This window comes from Oculina patagonica, chromosome 1, assembly GCF_052425735.1.
Source record: "Oculina patagonica isolate OP01 chromosome 1, crgOcupat, whole genome shotgun sequence".
NCBI lineage: Eukaryota > Metazoa > Cnidaria > Anthozoa > Scleractinia > Oculinidae > Oculina > Oculina patagonica.
Window position 1 is genome coordinate 36,361,238 of NC_135758.1, and position 17,934 is coordinate 36,379,171.

General features: G+C 40.3%; 1 protein-coding gene across 1 annotated transcript; it reads right to left on the reverse strand.

The window, feature by feature from the left end:
- Positions 1–4,746: 4,746 nt before the first annotated feature.
- LOC144667504 (protein SCAI-like) lies at positions 4,747–17,320 on the reverse strand. Its single transcript, XM_078528931.1, has 18 exons — positions 17,169–17,320; positions 15,935–16,004; positions 15,766–15,791; positions 15,389–15,475; positions 13,783–13,881; positions 13,207–13,303; positions 12,771–12,869; positions 12,347–12,418; positions 12,097–12,177; positions 11,044–11,169; positions 10,368–10,478; positions 9,762–9,840; positions 9,504–9,600; positions 8,127–8,208; positions 7,849–7,921; positions 6,977–7,153; positions 6,292–6,392; positions 4,747–5,292 (listed from the first exon to the last, which is right to left on the reverse strand). Exons 1-18 carry the CDS (start codon positions 17,279–17,281, stop codon positions 5,140–5,142), a joined length of 1,743 nt encoding a protein of 580 aa, XP_078385057.1. The 5' UTR covers positions 17,282–17,320; the 3' UTR covers positions 4,747–5,139.
- Positions 17,321–17,934: the final 614 nt, after the last annotated feature.

Consider the following 17,934-nt stretch of genomic DNA (forward strand, 5'->3'; position numbering starts at 1 on the left):
ATAGAAAAACGATTTTGTTGGACTTGTTGAGTACAAACGCAATAATACTTGAGTACTGTACAAAGATTTTCTACAGACTGTCAACGAAGGAATAAAGAACTTTTATACAGTTCTCAGGTTGTGAGTGGAATTATTACGAATAGTCCGGCAACACTAAATGGAAAATCTCAAAAAATCATGCCTTGATCACCGATGGCCTTAAAACGCAATTTTGCTTCTGACTGCACACATGCCTTGCTCAACATTTCCAGCAAAAAGTTCCAAATTAATCTAACACATTAAAGTACTAAAAATTGTATAACAAGGGGACGCTCCCCATGCACACGGAGCAACAAAAAGTTGGAAATGTCGCTAGGAGTTTTTCCAACTGCCCCCTTCCCTGGATTGAAGGGAAAACAAATGAAAACGGAGCCTGAAACGTGATTACTGCCTAGTATGACAAAATACATGGCATTTCCAAGTATCATAACAGGACTTACACTCTCACAACAGATTCGCTGAACTGCATAAATGAGTGCGCTTAACTTACCAGCTGGTATATCAAATTATTACGGAACATTTTTTTTCTTGATTTTATTACATATGGTCAAAGTGTGAAAAATTACATCACTGTGAAAATAATAAAAAAAAACTAAAGTATCGTCATTACAAGAAATAAACTGTTGGGCACCGATAAAGTAACGCCAATCTTAATCTTGAGTCGGTGAATTTGATTTTAACAAAATCGAATTGGGTTAATGTCGATACTGCCATCAATGAAACTTTCAGCATCAGCCTATTTACATTTCCAAGGAAAAACTACGTTAAAATGATAGTAACACACAAATCAAGAATTTCCATCACGGTACATTACAAGAAAAAAAATCGTAGCGCTAAAATTCGCGATTAACTCAAATTCAAGTTACGAAATCGGCGAAAAATATATAAAAAAGTTACATCACTGTAAAGTTATCTTAGCTGTACACAAAGACACACAACAAAAATTGTAACAATATGAAGAGATTTCTCCGCAAAAAGCTTGAAAATTGACAGCGTAAAATCAGTTCCATTTGGATTTGTTAGCACGCATTAGAGTTCTGCGAATAATCATCATTCTCTGTCTTTACCTTAATCAGTGTCAAGCGACTTTTCCAAACCAAACTCGTACCTGACATTTAACAATTCAAGATGAGGAAGGGCAGCAAAATACTCGGCAGGCATTAGCATCACGCAGATACTATTTCTTCGTTGTTGCTGTGGATCGTTCATCGATGATGTAACACTTTCGGGTCCCCTCATCGGCTTGTTGCTTGGTGGAGACTGATTCATCTTTTCAGCGGGTATTTTGTACTCTTTTCCTTCTTGCTTTCTGATCTTTTTCTTCCGTTGGAAATACGGAGAACTTGACAGAGGTGGAAGATAAAGTGGCCGTTTAGATTTCTCGTGTGGCTCCATGGGCTTGCTACGGCAAGTGCGGTCGGCAAGGAAGAATGATTGCTCAGTACTGTACAATGTATGGTGAAAAATCGGGCGTTCAAAGAATTATATGAGCTGAAAAAGGAAGTTCTTACGCACGTCGAACAGTGAAAAATAACACCAAATAAGGCACCGGCCTGCGCTACAAATAACCAATCACAACCTGTTCTTTTGATGTAAAGCGCATGCTTGCGTATAAACCATAATTTCATCGTATGTCAGTTATTACACCAACTTTGGGTAGTAGTGAAGCGTGAAGCAACTACAAAAAGTAAATATTTTAATATCGTTGTAAAAGACGACCCTTTGTGCAACAAAACAGAAAACTTAAAACATTCGAGGCTAAGGAAAACTGAGAACTTATACTCGTGGCGGAAGGCCAACCCAAATAAGGCACACTGTCCCGCGCTTCAAATAGCCAATCACAAGCAGGTTGTTTTCTATGTCATGCGCAGGCATATATTTATCATGAGACTTCCATGAGACTGCAAGCTGTTCCTTTTAATCAGACGTGCGGGCGCAAACGCAAGCGAACAACTATGAGCCGAGCGAGAACTGGAGGAGAGAAGAAAAAAAGGACAATATTAGTTTATTTTTAACATGTAGGATTATCTGAATACGTCTCTTACAGAAAAGGTTGCTATTTCTTTTTCTTTTCGCTTTGCTCGCCCGATCGTTGCGTTTTCTTGTTTTTGCCCGCTCGACTGACTGAAAAGCTAAGGGACAGCTATCAGTCTAGTATGTTTTTTTAAATCACCATAAGCCTCCTGTTTTAAAGAAAATTCGTTTTTTTATGTGAAACAGCAAAATAGGAATACTCGGAAATTGCACAGGGCGGCGGAGCAGGGGGGGTCAGGGAGGCGCTGTAGCCACGTTTTGGTGCCGAAATATTCCGTCTCGTGAGTGAGTTCAAACATCTTCGGAACTTCCTTGGAAGTCTTCGGGAAACTTCGTTTATCTTCGGAAAAGTTTGAAAAACGATCGGAAATGTTCGCATTGCCTTCGAACAGCAATCGGAGAATCTTCAGAAATCTTCGGTCTAGAAACTGCTCAGAAAACAAAAAGTTGCTAGCACGGAAAAAAGTTGCTTCAAATATGAAAACTTGCCGAGTATTTTTGGGACAGTCTTAGCCCTCCACGTTCCGAAACGCCCCGCCGCCTAAACGTTGTAAGAAAAAAGCTAAAAAAACGTCACAGAAAGTGACCAAAAATCCTTAATTTACACACAATTGAAACAGCCCGCGAAATGCATTTGAATGAAACTGTACGCGTAAACATACCAGTTAATATTGTTAATGTTTTTCCCTTCGCACAGTAACAAGACTTGGTTGGCATGTTACGTTTAAATCAGATCTGTACCTGACAGCACACTCAGCAGCTCAAGATAAGGAATGGCTCGAAGATGCTCGGCGGGCATCAACGCCGCACAAATAGCATTTCTCCTATGCTTTGAACCAACAAGCCACCCTGTAGGACTTTCACTTTCACTGCCTGTCAACTCATCAGCGGAAATTTCCCCTCCGTTTGATTTAGCAATATCACAGCATTGTCTCTTTCGTAGAAAACGCGGTGACCATGATTTCTTCAAAGCACTTTCGTTTGGTGACTTCACTGATAAAAGGCCATCATCGCACACAACGATCTCTGGATTGCTGGGATGTTCAGAAGAACTTCCACTGAACTGTTTACTGGAGGAAATGTCCTCATGACAGTTCCTCTTCCGTAGAAAACGCGGTGACCATGATTTCTTCAATCCATTTTCACTTGGTGACTCGGGTGGTGACTTCACCGTTAAAAGGCCATCATCGCACACAACGATCTCTGGATTGCTGGGATGTTCAGAAAAACTTCCACTGATCTGTTTACTGGAGGAAATTTCCTCATGACAGTTCCTCTTCCGTAGAAAACGCGGTGACCATGATTTCTTCAATCCATTTTCACTTGGTGACTCGGGTGGTGACTTCACCGTTAAAAGGCCATCATCGCACACAACGATCTCTGGATTGCTGGGATATTCAGAAGAACTTCCACCGACTTGTTTACTCGAGAAAATTTCTTCATTGGCATTTCCTCTTCTGTAGAAAACGTGGTGACCATGATTTCTTCAAAGTATCTTTGCTAGGTGTCTCCACTTGTAAATAGCCATCGTCACATAGGACGATCTCTGGATTGCTGGGATGTTCGGAGGAGCATTCGCTAATGTCACTAGCCTGCTTGCTCTCTGCAAGTTCCTCCACATTTGATTCAGCATCGTCATGGTATTTCTCCTTTCGTGGGAAACGTGGTGACATTGATTTCGTCGAAGTATTTTCGCTTCCTGGACCCATTGGTAAAAGGCAGTTGTCACATAGGACGATCTCGATTGATCAAGAAATTTGCACGTTAAAAAAAAAAAAAACAGAGCGAAGGCAAAGTCGCAACTGATGACACTGAAAAGTTGTTGTTACTTTATATGTTGTTTTTGATTTTCACAATGACGTCACTTGTCTTTCGAAAACCAATCGATTTCCTCGACCATAATCCCTCTGGTATTAAAAAATAAAGAAAAAGCGAAACGTGGTGACCTTTAAATTCTTCAAAGTATGTTTGCTTCCTAGATCCATTGGTAAACGGCAGTTATTACACAGGGCGATCTCGATTGATCAAGAAATTAAAAAAAAAAAACAGATCAAGGGCAAAGTCGCAACTAATGAAAATAAAAAATTGGTTGTTTTCTTCCCTAGTTGTTGTTTTTTTTCGTTATTTTTACAATGACGTCATCGTGCTAATTGGGTAATTGTAATAATAATACAACCGGCATTTAGAAATTTAAATAAGAATGGCGACCTACGTACATACCTGTTGTTGTTTTTGTAATGAAAACACCTTTACAAGTATTTTTATCCATTAGTACATTAATAACTTTATGTTGGAGGGCAAGGAACGTACTGAAAGAAAATAACCCAAGGTCTAGCGAACCGAGCTGTGGCCCGCGTTTTGCCTGCCCTTGGGCATTAACATCGCTCATGATGCCCTTGAACATAACGGAAATATCCGGTCCCGATTGAGACTATTAACCAATCAAATCGCGTGATATATGCAGCCTAGTACCCAGGTGTTCTCTCGTTTTATTTAACGCGCGAAGCCTGAAACTGGGATCTCGTTGTTAAAAACTCGTTGACCTGCAACGCGTTTAACAAAAACCGCCGAACGCTAACCTGATTCCGATGGAAATTTGTCAGGCCTTTTACTGTACCTGAATTTACTCTATATACCTGGAGCCGAGCTGGGGAACCACGCATAAGGACTGTAAACAATACAAAAATAAAACTTTATTTACAGACTGATGCTTGAGGATACACCGACTATTATTTTTCTTTTGCTCCTATGTAAGACTGATTACAAAACTTCACATCCACATTTGCATGAAGTGATGACTATAAGGGTACAAGAGATACAGTGGAGATAACAGTATTTTTTATCCTTTTTTATCCTTTTATTCCCAAATAAGTGAACCGTCTTTCTTCGTTTTGGTGTTCAAGATCTGTTCCAGAATACAAAACCCACGTTTAAAAAGTAAAACGTCCGCTTCAAACCCTTGTCACATCTACCTTCAGCACAGAAGATTTCTTTCAAGACGTTCTCGTTTTTGCGGATCCGTCGTTCTTACAGGTCAGCAACACGTTTGCTCATGCGTACTGATTCTTAGTCCGTGGGAGGTCCTTCACCGATCTCGTAAAAAAGACTTCGCACATCCAACATGGAAGCCAGTTCAAGAACTTGCTTCTCTATGCTGCCGTTGAGTAAAATTTCTGCCGCTGGCAGCTTAGGGAAGCTCTTCGGGTAGTAGTCGGAACCCTGAAAAAAAAAGACAAGTAAATAAACAAAGACTTTGGGAAAACAATGCCAAAATTTATTGACTTCCATGTAGCCAAGAATAGTTACGTAGTAAAACCGGCATGGACTGAAAATAAGGAAGATAAAAGTCTGTTAAGGGCCGATTGATACGGGACGACTTTCTCGCATGCGACACTGTCACCAGCAAAGTGCGATCGTATTTCATAAAAACCTGATTCGTAACAGTACTGCTTACAATCTCAGACTCTCTACAATTAAGCACTCCAGAAACACTGGGATTTTCTTCCAAAAGCGTTCAAATCAGACCAGTCTCTTGAGTCGTTTATTGTAAATCTTTATTCTCTTGTCTTAACGCACAAAAAATAAAAAATAAAAACTTTATTTATCCTGAAGGGCCAATCAGTGATCATTAGATCACTGGTATGAACTGGCGATCAGCATTAAGTATAAAATACATCTATTCTTAAAATACAATTGCAGTTAACCAGAGTATTTTTTTCCATTTCTGTAAAGAAATTTTGTTATTGTAGTTTTTTTAGTAAATTCTTAGCACGGCTTTCTTAGAACCCAATTCTTTGTAACTGAAGAGATTCCGTGTGGAAATGAAATTGTCTGTCTGTCTGTCTGTCTGTCTGTCTGTCTGTCTGTCTGTCTGTCTGTCTGTTATAAGCTTACGACAGGCCTATGTCATGACTTAGTATCATTTACACGTGCACGTGTCTGTCGTAAGGATGTAGTAGGTTGATTTACCGACGCGATTCGTTTAGCAGTCATGGCGAAAGTGTATCGCATGCGACAATCGTAGGGTTTTCTTACACCCCTTTTTACTTATTAGCATTAGAAAAAATGTCTTTCGACGCTGCACTGCATGGCAATCGAGCCACAACCTAAATCCTTAGGATGGTTCTGTATGAATTTATCGCCTTTTCTGCAAAACACCGTGGTTTCTCCTGGTAAATCTAAGCAAGTCCTTCCCCGTCAAGGAAATTTTGACAATACCTTGAATGCTCGATGAAGATGCATCGTGTAGAAACAGAAGATATAACGAAGAATCATCAGGCGAAGAAACTCGTCATCGAGAAGCTGAATAAAGACAACATCTGTAAAATGAAAACAACAAAAAGGCGTGTTTAGACAACTTGTCAAAATGCGACGATTCATGCAGTAACCTTTGTGTGGCAGATGATCTGCAAAACAAACTTGCCGCACTTACGGGAGAATGGAACGCTTAGCTGGTGACAAGCTATTTTTAAGTAATTATTTTTTACAACTCTCTAGGGGAAATGGAAACGAACTTTATTATCCAGTAGAAGGCATATCCCACAATCATTTGCAAAAAAAAATATGAGCCTAGAAGTTTAATACTAGCGACCATTAGATTTGACTACGAGTACATAATCGAGTACAAGCACGACTTTGGAATTTAAAGACAATTGCATTCCCCGTACTATAACTCTTTCCTGTTGCTGACTAACTCATAAAAATAAACGTAAGGGATAAGATTGGTGTGATAAGTGATTATAGGAGAAACACGAATTTGGTTTGATATCTCGTACTCGTACTCAATTTCTCGTACTCGTAGTCCAATTTAAAGGTCTCTAGTACTAACAGCTCTATACTGTCTTGGCTGAAAGTTTTAAATTGGTAATGTCTTTCGATGCCTTTCTCACGCCACGCGACTCACCAACATATCGAGACCAGTCGTAGAATACTCGGAGGCTGTCGTTCATTATTCGTCGAACTTGCCGCTGACAGCTATCCCACAAGTCGCTACGAAGGTCGGCAATGCTGCACACGTAACAGAAGGCCACTAGCGGATTGAAGAGAAACAACGTGAAGAGACTTCCCTTGCGACTTTGTTCTGCAAGATAGGAATAAGCATTAACAGATAGAAATTGCCTTCAATTTATCTCTTAAATCATGATACGTCCTTGCTAGAAACTCGCCCCTCTCCAAAAAGGTAACAAACAAGCCTCAATACCTCAGCTAGACATCAATCAATAAAGTCACAGTGCAGGAACCATCACGATCAGAACATCAATGTGGTGCTGTTTACTTTGCGGTACAAGATGGTTCTATCTTTGGCATCCGTGGATGAAACTCCAATACTATAAAGTAGTAGTCTTTATTTATGTGTTTAAAATGCTGTACAAGATAGTTCTAACTTTTGAGTCTGTGGATGAAAATCCCATATTAAGTAGTACTTTCATTAGGTACTGTTTATTATGCTGTATAGAGTGGTTCTAACTTTCAAGTACATGGATTAACTCCCATTCACTGTGTGACCATACAAATGACAGCTAATGACCGGTATTTTCCCGACGTCTTCAGCATGGGTTGTTTTAAGCCTTGTAATAAATTATTTTTGCGACACGTGGTGTCTTTGACGTGGCGACGTCCACAAAATGAATTCCTATCCTAGCAAAAATTCCGTACTGGAACTAAATCCACTTCGGTACAGTAGTTGTTATTTTGTTTTGTAACGTACCACTACTCCAGTGAGGAATGCGTGACGCTTACCATGGCTGCGTGACATAAGCAGGGTTGCATATTTACCTTGCATTGTGGTAGGAACCGTGATAGGTGACATCAAACAGACCAGCGGTTGCCCAAATAAACTTGGAAAATACTGCAAGGTAAATGATGAAATTCTTGATTACAGAAAGTGTCGTTACAACAATATACCAATGTTGCAAGTGGTGATAACATGGTGCAAAATACAGTGTTTCGAGGGAATCAAATATTTAAAAAAATCGATTACCTGAGGAGAAACCAGAAATGTAAAAAAAATAAAGGAAATGTATTGTTAAAAGGAAATTGTATAATGAACTCACTTTAAAAGCGTGACTGTTTGAGCTATCCACTATCACCATGAGTGGTTTCCTACTGAACGGCACAAGGTCTTCTGGGTACAGACTACAAAACAAAGGTGAGTAAGTTAGTTCACACTTTATACATCACCATCGTCTCAGCAGTGATCATCACAACGGTTTGCTTACCAAATTGCTTTGCTCTGAGATTTATATTTAGATACAGAGGTCGAGAGTTCAAACTAGACGGAAATAAGCCATTGTCACTGTGTTGTGTTCTTGAACCAGTCACTTCACACTTACAGTCTCCAGGGGTGTAAATGAGTACCTAGTTATATTGGGGTAACCTGTGATGGACGAGAATCCCATTTAAGGGGCGTGGCAATTACTACTAGTTGCTTCATACCCGAGGCATGTACGTCACTTGCGGCTGTTCAACCAATAGGCTTTATAACATAGCTAGCAGAGCCGCGCAATCAAACTCAGTATATGTAAGCGTGTTCAAAATCCCGATCGTGCACGCTGATGACGTAATCCTATCGACAAGTTTATATCTCATTGAGAAAAACTCACAGAATGTGTTTTGTCGAAAGCGATAAAATATATTTGGTTTGTGGAAAGCGAAACCCTATCAATCTTTTTTTCAGCTTTCGTTACTTTTAAGGTACTCGCGCTATATTGGGAAAACAACTGTCTAAATGCACGCGCAAAATGGCTACAATGCACGAAAGAAGCTAGAGTTGCCCTCGGCTATCGCCTAGGGCAATTCTTACGCTTCTTTCGTGCTCTCCAAACTTCCCGCGTGAATCCATAACTCGATAGTGCAAAATAAAGCATGAACCAATTGTGGTTGCATATGACTTCTTTCGTAAATCAGACAACAGTAGAAATCTCAGTAATATTTATCAAGTTAAAACAAAGCAAAGGAGAACCGTGACGGTGGTTTGAATATGTGATCTTAATAAGCATCGGTTATGCGATTTTATTGCTCCGTTTTCTCCGTTGCTTTTTCCAAACACCTCAACGTTCGTCAAAAACACTCCACTGCACGTCGTATTCCCAACTTTCTCCTCGGTATTTGAAATGTGTTTGATATATATTACTTCTAGAGCTATTAAAAGGGTGACAGAACGTCACTTCCGATATAGCTACGTAGACCGGCCACATCGTGGTTATGAGACCAATGCCGGTCTGGGCCCAGTTGTTCAAAAGGCGGATAACACTATCCACCGGACAAATCGCTATGCAGTGGATAAGTGCTAACAAAACAAACTGTGCTATCCACTGGATAGCGAATTATCCGGTGGACAGCGTTATCTACCTTTTGAACAACTGGGGCCTGTCGGCTCATGGGCCTGTCCTATATCAAAATCAGTTTGCCATAGTACAAAAGCAACGTACCAGTGAACGTCCTTCAGGTTAGTTCTCAGGCGCCTCGCGGCCTCTTCGTTTCCCGCCTTTTTATGACAAGTGGCAACTCCTCCCAGTTCGTAGGGACCTAAAGAGATAGAAACGCATTGTCATGTGACGTGCGTTTACGTGCGTGAAAAATATTTAGAGACAATGTATGAACGACTTGCGTAAACGTTTACGAAACGTTTATTGAAATCCACCAATAGAGAGGTCACGGAGATTATTATATTGTGCAATTGAGGTTACCTTCTTCTCCAGCCTTTGCGCTTCCAGGGCAACCATCACCGGACACATAAACTAACATAACGCCATTGTTGGGAAGTTCCTGAAACAACAACAGAAGTTTGTAACTGGATAGTGTCCTTTTACTGGTCTTCTGTAAATTAAGGTCGACACACACGAGAGGTCAAGTCCCTGCAACAAGTCCCTTATTGTGAACCACCCATTTTTGACAAAAATCTAGTCGCAGGGACTAAGATTTCGTCCCAGGGACTTGTATCAGGGAGTTGCCCCCTGTACTTGTATTTCGTGTGTGCTGACCTAAAACTTTGTTTCCTTTTGCTTGGTTTGAGCACATACCAATTTTGGTTTGAACTTGTCTGAAAATTATCTAAATGCGAGATTTCAAAGAGGAATTTTCTGTTTTAATCACTCTTCTGTAAATTCAAATTTGCGATTTACTCTAACCTATAGCCATGACTGATTAATCGTCAATGAGAACAACTGCAAATCCTAGATGTAATAGCGCTTACAGTCATCCGCGCAACAATCTAGGCACACTGAACTATAATGATAAAATCCAATTTCAGTTCAACAAAAACTGAGTTGCTCATAATTTAAATGGATGCCAACCTTAACACCGCAGGCCAGAAATACGTACAACTGAGTCAGCGTTGGTTTGTACAGAAGGTATTTATGGGGATTAGGTCTCTTGGATGACGATCGCTCCATCTCGCTGGTTTCCTAAACAGAAAAGAAGCACATATTACAATAACGACTCAACTCTGAGACGTAGCTTTTTAACTTTTTTACTTTTCTTGGTCAGGCCTGGTCAGGACCCTGACTGGTTGCTAAGAAACATAGCGTAGCCAAATAGCGTCATGCGGAGGTAATCAAACGATAGTATCGTTTGGAATACCTCTGAGTACACGCGCCATTTTTGTACCGGATGACAAGAAACGAAAATTCTTCAAGTCACAAAGATTTGCCAAAACCGCTACAGTAAAAACCCGCGTTTTAGAGTTTGGCAAAACAGGTTCTTATATTTTGGGGTACTTACTGGCATTTTTTAGCTCCCTGTGCATTCTGATCCTAGTCCTTTGATAAAATACAGTTATTGTATTATAAATAAAATAGTTTAACCCCACATATAAGAACTTGGGGATTAAGGAAGCAAATTCTGCCAGGAGGTTCTTATTTCTAGGTTCTTATACGCGGGTTTTTACTGTATTCTTCACGTACAATTACCCTGTGAAATGAAGAAGTCGAGAGCTGTAACCTTTATTACTGAATGGATGTCATGGCTCACCCTGTCAACGGGGCTCTCAGAGACCTCGGTAGAAGTTACCAAGGTACGTGAAGGAGCGTCCTCGGGTTCTCTCTCCAGGGCTTGCAGCATGCGGAACATGTCCAGCGTTAACTCGCTGAATTTGACCTTGGGGAAAATGATAGATGGAAGTGATCAAAAAACAAACTTCGTTTATTACATTGTTTTTACACAGTGAAATGACGAATAGGTTATGGAGAGGGTATGCATTAAAACCTGGTTTTCACTAGCAAAGCAAGCACAAGCGCAAGCACAGACGCAAGCATAACAGCTCGTATTTCACCGTGAAAACCGCTTTGACGCAAGAATAAGCACAGGCACAAGGATCAAAATTTTTCCTTTTCTTGTGCTTGCATTATGCCGTGTGAAAACGAAACACGCATAAGCACAAGGAAATTTACGACGTCTGGCCGTGTCTGGCCAATTAAAGCACTGGTTCCAGATTACCCCGCTTCGGAGCATTTGAGCCATGTAACTAGTAAACATCGTGTTATTATGCTTGTGCTTATGCTTATGTCGACGTTCGTTTTCACTTGACACAGTATATTCTCTTTACCCCCTGGGTAGGGTTATCTTTCTCTTCCCAGGGCAGAGTGTGGATACTTAGACAACTGGACGCAATTGTTGTTCAACGGAAGGATATTGCTACGCACAGGATGAAGCACTACCCAGTGGATCGATCGAAATAAATGGATCGACGAAAGCAGGTCACAACAAGCTGCAACAAAGAGGATTTGCCGCAAGCAACGTGTAACAGCCAGGTCTTCCCTGCAAACCAACTTTGTCTGCACCAGCTACGGCTGAGACTGCCGCTCCCATACTGGACTGGACAGTCACACAAGACACTGCAGCAAAAGACGCTGACATTTCTGCAGGGCGCATCAGCATTGTCCTACGGGATAGAGCTATTCTAGCTCCGTCAACAGCGTGCAGCAGATTTGTTTTGTCAACACTCATCGACTGGATAGTGATTTAATCGTTGAAACAACCTAGCCCAATGAGTTATGGTCAACTGAGTTAGTGTTTGTTACACACCTGCTTTTCACAGTTTCCCACGATAACGATCTCCTGTAAAGATAACGATGTACCACTTACTGGTCTTTGAGGTGGAATCTCCTGGAAAAAAAAAATCACAAAGGGGAGTCGAGGATGTGCTCTCTGGTAAAAGTGTACTACGTAAAGAACGTTTAACCAGAGCTGCTTTATTTTAAAGATACACTCCTCAAAATTAATTATCTATGCTTGTCCCGTTTCCCTGTGAGGTTGATATAAACACGGTACTCACGTTTTCGCCCATCCTGTGTGATAAAGTCACGGGTACAACATCCGGGGTCATAACCGTCACCAGCGAGTCTGCCTGTATAACAGGAAACAAAAAACAGGTCTGACAGGAAAAGTGGCAAGAACAGTTTTATAACCTTATGCAAAATGACTAATCTGAATTCGTCTGGGCCCAGTTGCTCAAAGGGGGGATAAAGCTATCCACCGGATAAATCGCTATTCAGTGAATAAGTGTTGACAGAACAAACACCGCTATCCACTGGATAGTACTACTATTATTATCCGCTTTGTCCGGCGTGGTATATGGGAAAGTGTGGGGGGGGGGGGGAAGGGGGGGGGGGGGGGGGGGGGGGGGGATTTATGGGATGGATAGTGTTAGCCACCCTTTGAACAACCGGGACCTGCAATCCGTTTATATTTATCCCTACCTCCATGAAAGCCGTTACTTCACTGATCACCAGTCTCCACTCTTCATCGTCGTCAGCTTCGTATACATTCACGTATTCCTCGACATAATGATGTAATTCCTGCAAAAAAGAAATCAAAATTCCAATACCCAATAGGTTGACAAAGCTACAGTGAAAACAAACAATGCAAAACTAATCAGCAAAACATTTTTCCATGTACAATGACGTCATTAGAATATCTTACAATAGGAAATTAGATGGCAATATGAGTATGACTTTCGAATTTTAATCCAGTTACATTCCCAGACCCCTCGCTACTCCCTGTTGCTGACCAGTTGAAAAGGAGAGAGAGACTATAGGTACGAGATTGGTGTGAAACGTGAAAGCATAAAACTAAGTTCGAAAAGTTGTACTTGTACTAGTCTTCAAAAGGTGAAATCCAATAATAATGAATCACCTGTATCAATTCTTTGACAAGATCCACCTTATTAAGAAGAAGGCTGACAACTATGAAGCGTGCATAGTAACGAAGCTTTTTCACCATCAAATCTGGCCTGAAATATAATCGAAAAAAAAAATACAATATGTTAATACCCTGTTAATGAAACGTGTATTATCCTTTGGTAAGAATGAACAGACATGTATGAAAAGCAAATTTATAAATTGATGAACTTTTTTTCAGATCCGTGGATGATGGCATTAGCTGTGTGACTGTGCTTTTTTTCGATGATAAAAACAGACAATGAGCGAACAAGAAATCTACAGTTTTTGCAAAAGAAAGTCACAGAAGTACATTTCAGATAAGATGCTATAATTATTTGACCTCATGAAAGAGTGGTCCCACTTCTTTTAAGTAACTGCAGCAATAAGTTTAAGAGTTGCAATGTAGAAATGTTTGCCTTGTCGTGCTTCACGCCTATCTCTTTCTTTTGAAGCTCATAATCCGAATCAATTTTCTGCACACTTACCCCAAACTTGGAAATCTACAGCAACACAAAATAAACCGAAAAATAAAACATTACTGCTTGCTTACTTTTCTTCCTTGCTAGCTTGGCTGTAATAGGCCCTAGATCGGATGGCGGAATAAAACCCAAAAGACTCATGCAGGTAGTTTGCCTCACTTGTCCTAAGGCTGAAAAGGTAATCATGAGTAATTAAACAAAAATAAATAAGACAGTCCTCTGTAAAAATTGTAAAAACCTTTAAGATCAAGTGACCACAAGTAGGGAGAGGTGAGGCATTGGCCCTACCACATCCTGGCCAATTCTAAGCTGGAGGCAGTGGCATATGGTTCAAGTTAGACTTGCTCCAAGTCGCTCGTTAGATTTGCAGGAGACCACTGGATACGGAAAGAGAGGGCGCGCGCGGGGGCATGAGAAACAAAATGGCGGAGGATCGTGGCGGAACAAGCAACTTGTCTCACCTGCAGCACACCAATTCTGAAATGTGGCATCACCGGTGGATTTTTCCACCAGTGACGCCATCAAAATTATGTCAATCATATTATTGCGCACGATCTTACTGAGCGCGCTCTGCTTGTCAACTTAGTGCGCGCTGCTCACGAGACAAGCTTGCGTTTTACTTTTTACCTCTTGAACAGAATTGCAGTTTAAACCAGTTTTGGAACAAACATTACAAATGTCTTCTTTTGTGCCTGTCCCATTTAAATCTTACAAAAATGGGAGAGCCATCAAGGGCCTTGACTATGATTTCCCACAAAAAAGGGAAGAAAATCGCAATTTTAACAACGCCACAGCGCTCCTGACATCAGCAGCATACGGCGCACGAAACTGACATCAACACGATAAAAGAAACCAACTCAATGCACACAAAATGATGCAATATTTTTGCGGCAAAAAACGTCAGCTAGAATCGTTTTCCTGCAAGTGACACAAGTCGCTCTTCCGGCCATTCCTCAGCAGGTGTCATTTGTTTTCCTTTGTGTACGCGTTCACATAAATGAATCCCGCGCGATCTCTCGCGCAGGATTTCAAAGCTATTTTATTTAAGTATCTATAGATGCAAAGAAAAAAAGAGCAACTTGGGGCAAGTCTAGGTTCAAGTGTGTTACAGCCCTGGCTGGTTTCACAAAGTTGGGCAAGACACTTTACTCTCATAGTGCCTCTCTCCACTCAGGTGTATAAATGGATACTGTCAAATTTAATGCTGGGGGTAACCCTGCGATGGACTAGCAGCCCATCCAGGGGGGAGTAGAAATACTCCTAGTCCCTTCCTGGTCCCTTAATGCTACAGAATCAGGATAAGCTCTGGCCTGATGGGTCACAAGGCTTGAACGTAGTCCACATTTTAAAATTTTGTGCAGGTTGAAAATTCCCTGGGAATGTTTTTTTGCGACTTGTGTCAAATCTCCCACAAAGTGCATACAGATTGTTTCCTAAGGTAGTTTTGATACAGGTATTTATTGACTTGCTTTACTGTGTTACAAAAAAAAAAAAACAGTTAAAGATCAACCAAAACAAAATTTGTGCACTCCCCCCTCCCCCAACTGAAACCTTTGCAAGAGCACAGGATTGGGATCAGCATCTACTGCAACTGTCGTCCTCCACGAATCTAAAATACTCACACCTTTAACCGAAAAACTAATTTGTTCTACAATATATCAAATTTAAAACTCTTACTAGTAATGATAGTAAAGTTGTCCAATTTTAGATGCAATTTCTCCTATTTGCCATCTTTTCAGGTTGTATTTAGTGTCCAGAATAGACCTAGGGAAATAAACAGACCATTCAAGAAAGTCAAATATTTTAATTTAAAATATTTCCTACTCAAGGCCGGCCAATTCATAGTCCAGCATTAGGTACTATAATTTTTACTTTTAAAAAAACTTGAATAATTTAAATGGTTGTCATGACACTGCATCTAACAGTGGAACAAATTCCACATTAGTTTAAAAATATATTATGGTCTGGATACTTTCAATTTTTTGGTTACAGTAAGAAACTGCCCAATAATATTTACCAGTACTTAACATCTAAAAAGACTAATATAAACATACCTGTTGTTCTGCTGAAATTTCCATAGCTGAGAGCATATTAAAAAACATAAATCATTTAATTTTTGGTATTTAATCCACACAAAGGCAAAAATGCAATCCATTTTGATTTAACACCGACAAAATACAAACATATTTTTTAAAAATCAGAAAATTATATCACATTATTCACCCTAGTGTAGACGTCAAATGTTTTTCCAAAATGTGTCTGCCAGTGCTTGTGTCCAAACTGTGGCAAGTCTCTGTGTTGATCATAAATTGAGTGCAACAGAATTAATTTGAACTTTGCATTGTACCTGTACCTATACCAACGGGCTTTTAAAACACTTTTAATTATAACTTTCCTTATTCATAATTAATGCACCTGTCAATGTTATGCTGGAGGGGGTGGGGAGGCTGGAAATAGACGGTGGTATTTGACAGCAATTATCTGCCCATTGTGGGGCCTTTTGACCATTTGAGTGGACTTTCTAGCAAAATTTTGTTGAAGTTTATACACTCGTTTTACCATTCACAAATTCCCTTGGGTGGGGCATTTTAACAGAAAATCTCAGCTAAGTCCAAATGCCCTGCCTATGTCTGGCCTCCCCTTCTCCCCTCTTCTTCCCTGTTCTCCACATTGATAGTTGCATAACTTAAAGTTACTTTTAAGTAAGACACTATGAAGACACATACCCAGATTAAACTGCAAGTGGCAGCAGCATGAAGCCAGTGATAGAACAGAATATTTTAACTCTTTACAATATGACCTGGGTTTTTTTCATGACAGCTAAGTTTGCAAAATTTGAGCTTTGGAAGACACGTTTCAATTCTGATATTCCCTGACTCTATTTAACGATGCCAAGATCTTCAGACTATGTTAAAATTTGTCAAGACTTATCACTTAATCTGGCTATGGACCATTATACATCCTTTCCATGCAGCCACTGGTCTGCTGGTCATCAGCACAGGGAATTGTCATTGCATTGTATGTAACAGTACAACAATTTTATACACCTGGAAATCACATGGTAATTAATTACCCAGTGTAAGCAACAGAGAGTTTTTAGAACATGTTTCCTTGTAATGCATCAGTCGATTCTAGCAATGCCCTCCTCGCTCCCCGCCGGCAAAATTCCAGAGATGAGTTACAAGAACGCGCGTGCATGTCCCAAACTCGAACAAATAGGGAACATTTAAATTCAACGGCATAAGCTGTATATAATACAAAATACTTGTTCGTAAATAAAACAATTTTGCATCTAAAGGAATTCTTAAGGAAAAATAGCCAGAAACAAGCCTAAGTACACCATAACATAAGCCGTTACACACCCTTCACGCAGACTGATATGACTAGATGAACGAACGCAAAAAAGCTACGAAGCTAGCTTACAGATGATACACCACACAACAAGCGTCAATAATACCTTAGAGCGTTAAACAGCTGACGTGATTTTTCCTGTAGTTGACAAAACTCGACCACAATTTTCCGTTCGTCCACTTTAGAAGGAGGAGACTCGTTGTTTACGTCTTCCGCCATTTTTGTTTGACAACAGACTGCTGTTGATGAATATCGCGGGCTCTAGAATCGAACCCTCCGGCCTTGCAGTTGTACCTCGGGGACTACCTCCGGGCCCAATGCCTTTGTAGATGGAACACCGGAAAAATCGTAACTTTGACAAAGCTGCTATCATCATATGTGTCATCATATGATATAAAGACCACCTTTACTCCGTCACCTATTACATGAACTCTACATAAAAAACTTATTTCAGTTATTTTCCTCTCGAATTTTAGAGTAGCTTACAGATAAGCTAATATCTCCGAGAACAAAAAAAAGATACAGTAAAATAGATCACAAAAAAACCTACAGTTATTAAGGGTTCGAGTTATCGAGATTCAACGGTATTTAGACTATTTAGGAGTTGAGTGCATTCAGAAAGACCGGGAGAAAGAATATAAAATATAACACCTAAACTCAGACGTAAACAATTTTCACATCTCGCACGTATTTTGTTTGTTTGTCCTTGTTTGCCTTTTCTTCTAGTCAGTTATATTTGGAAGTCATAATAAGCACCAGCCATCACGGTGTGAATCCACGGCGTAATAATCTCTGGCAATCGGCAATCTTGCACCAGGGCGCGTAGTTCCCGGCCCGGTTTAATGAAAAATGTGCCCTAGGTCGGAGTTTAG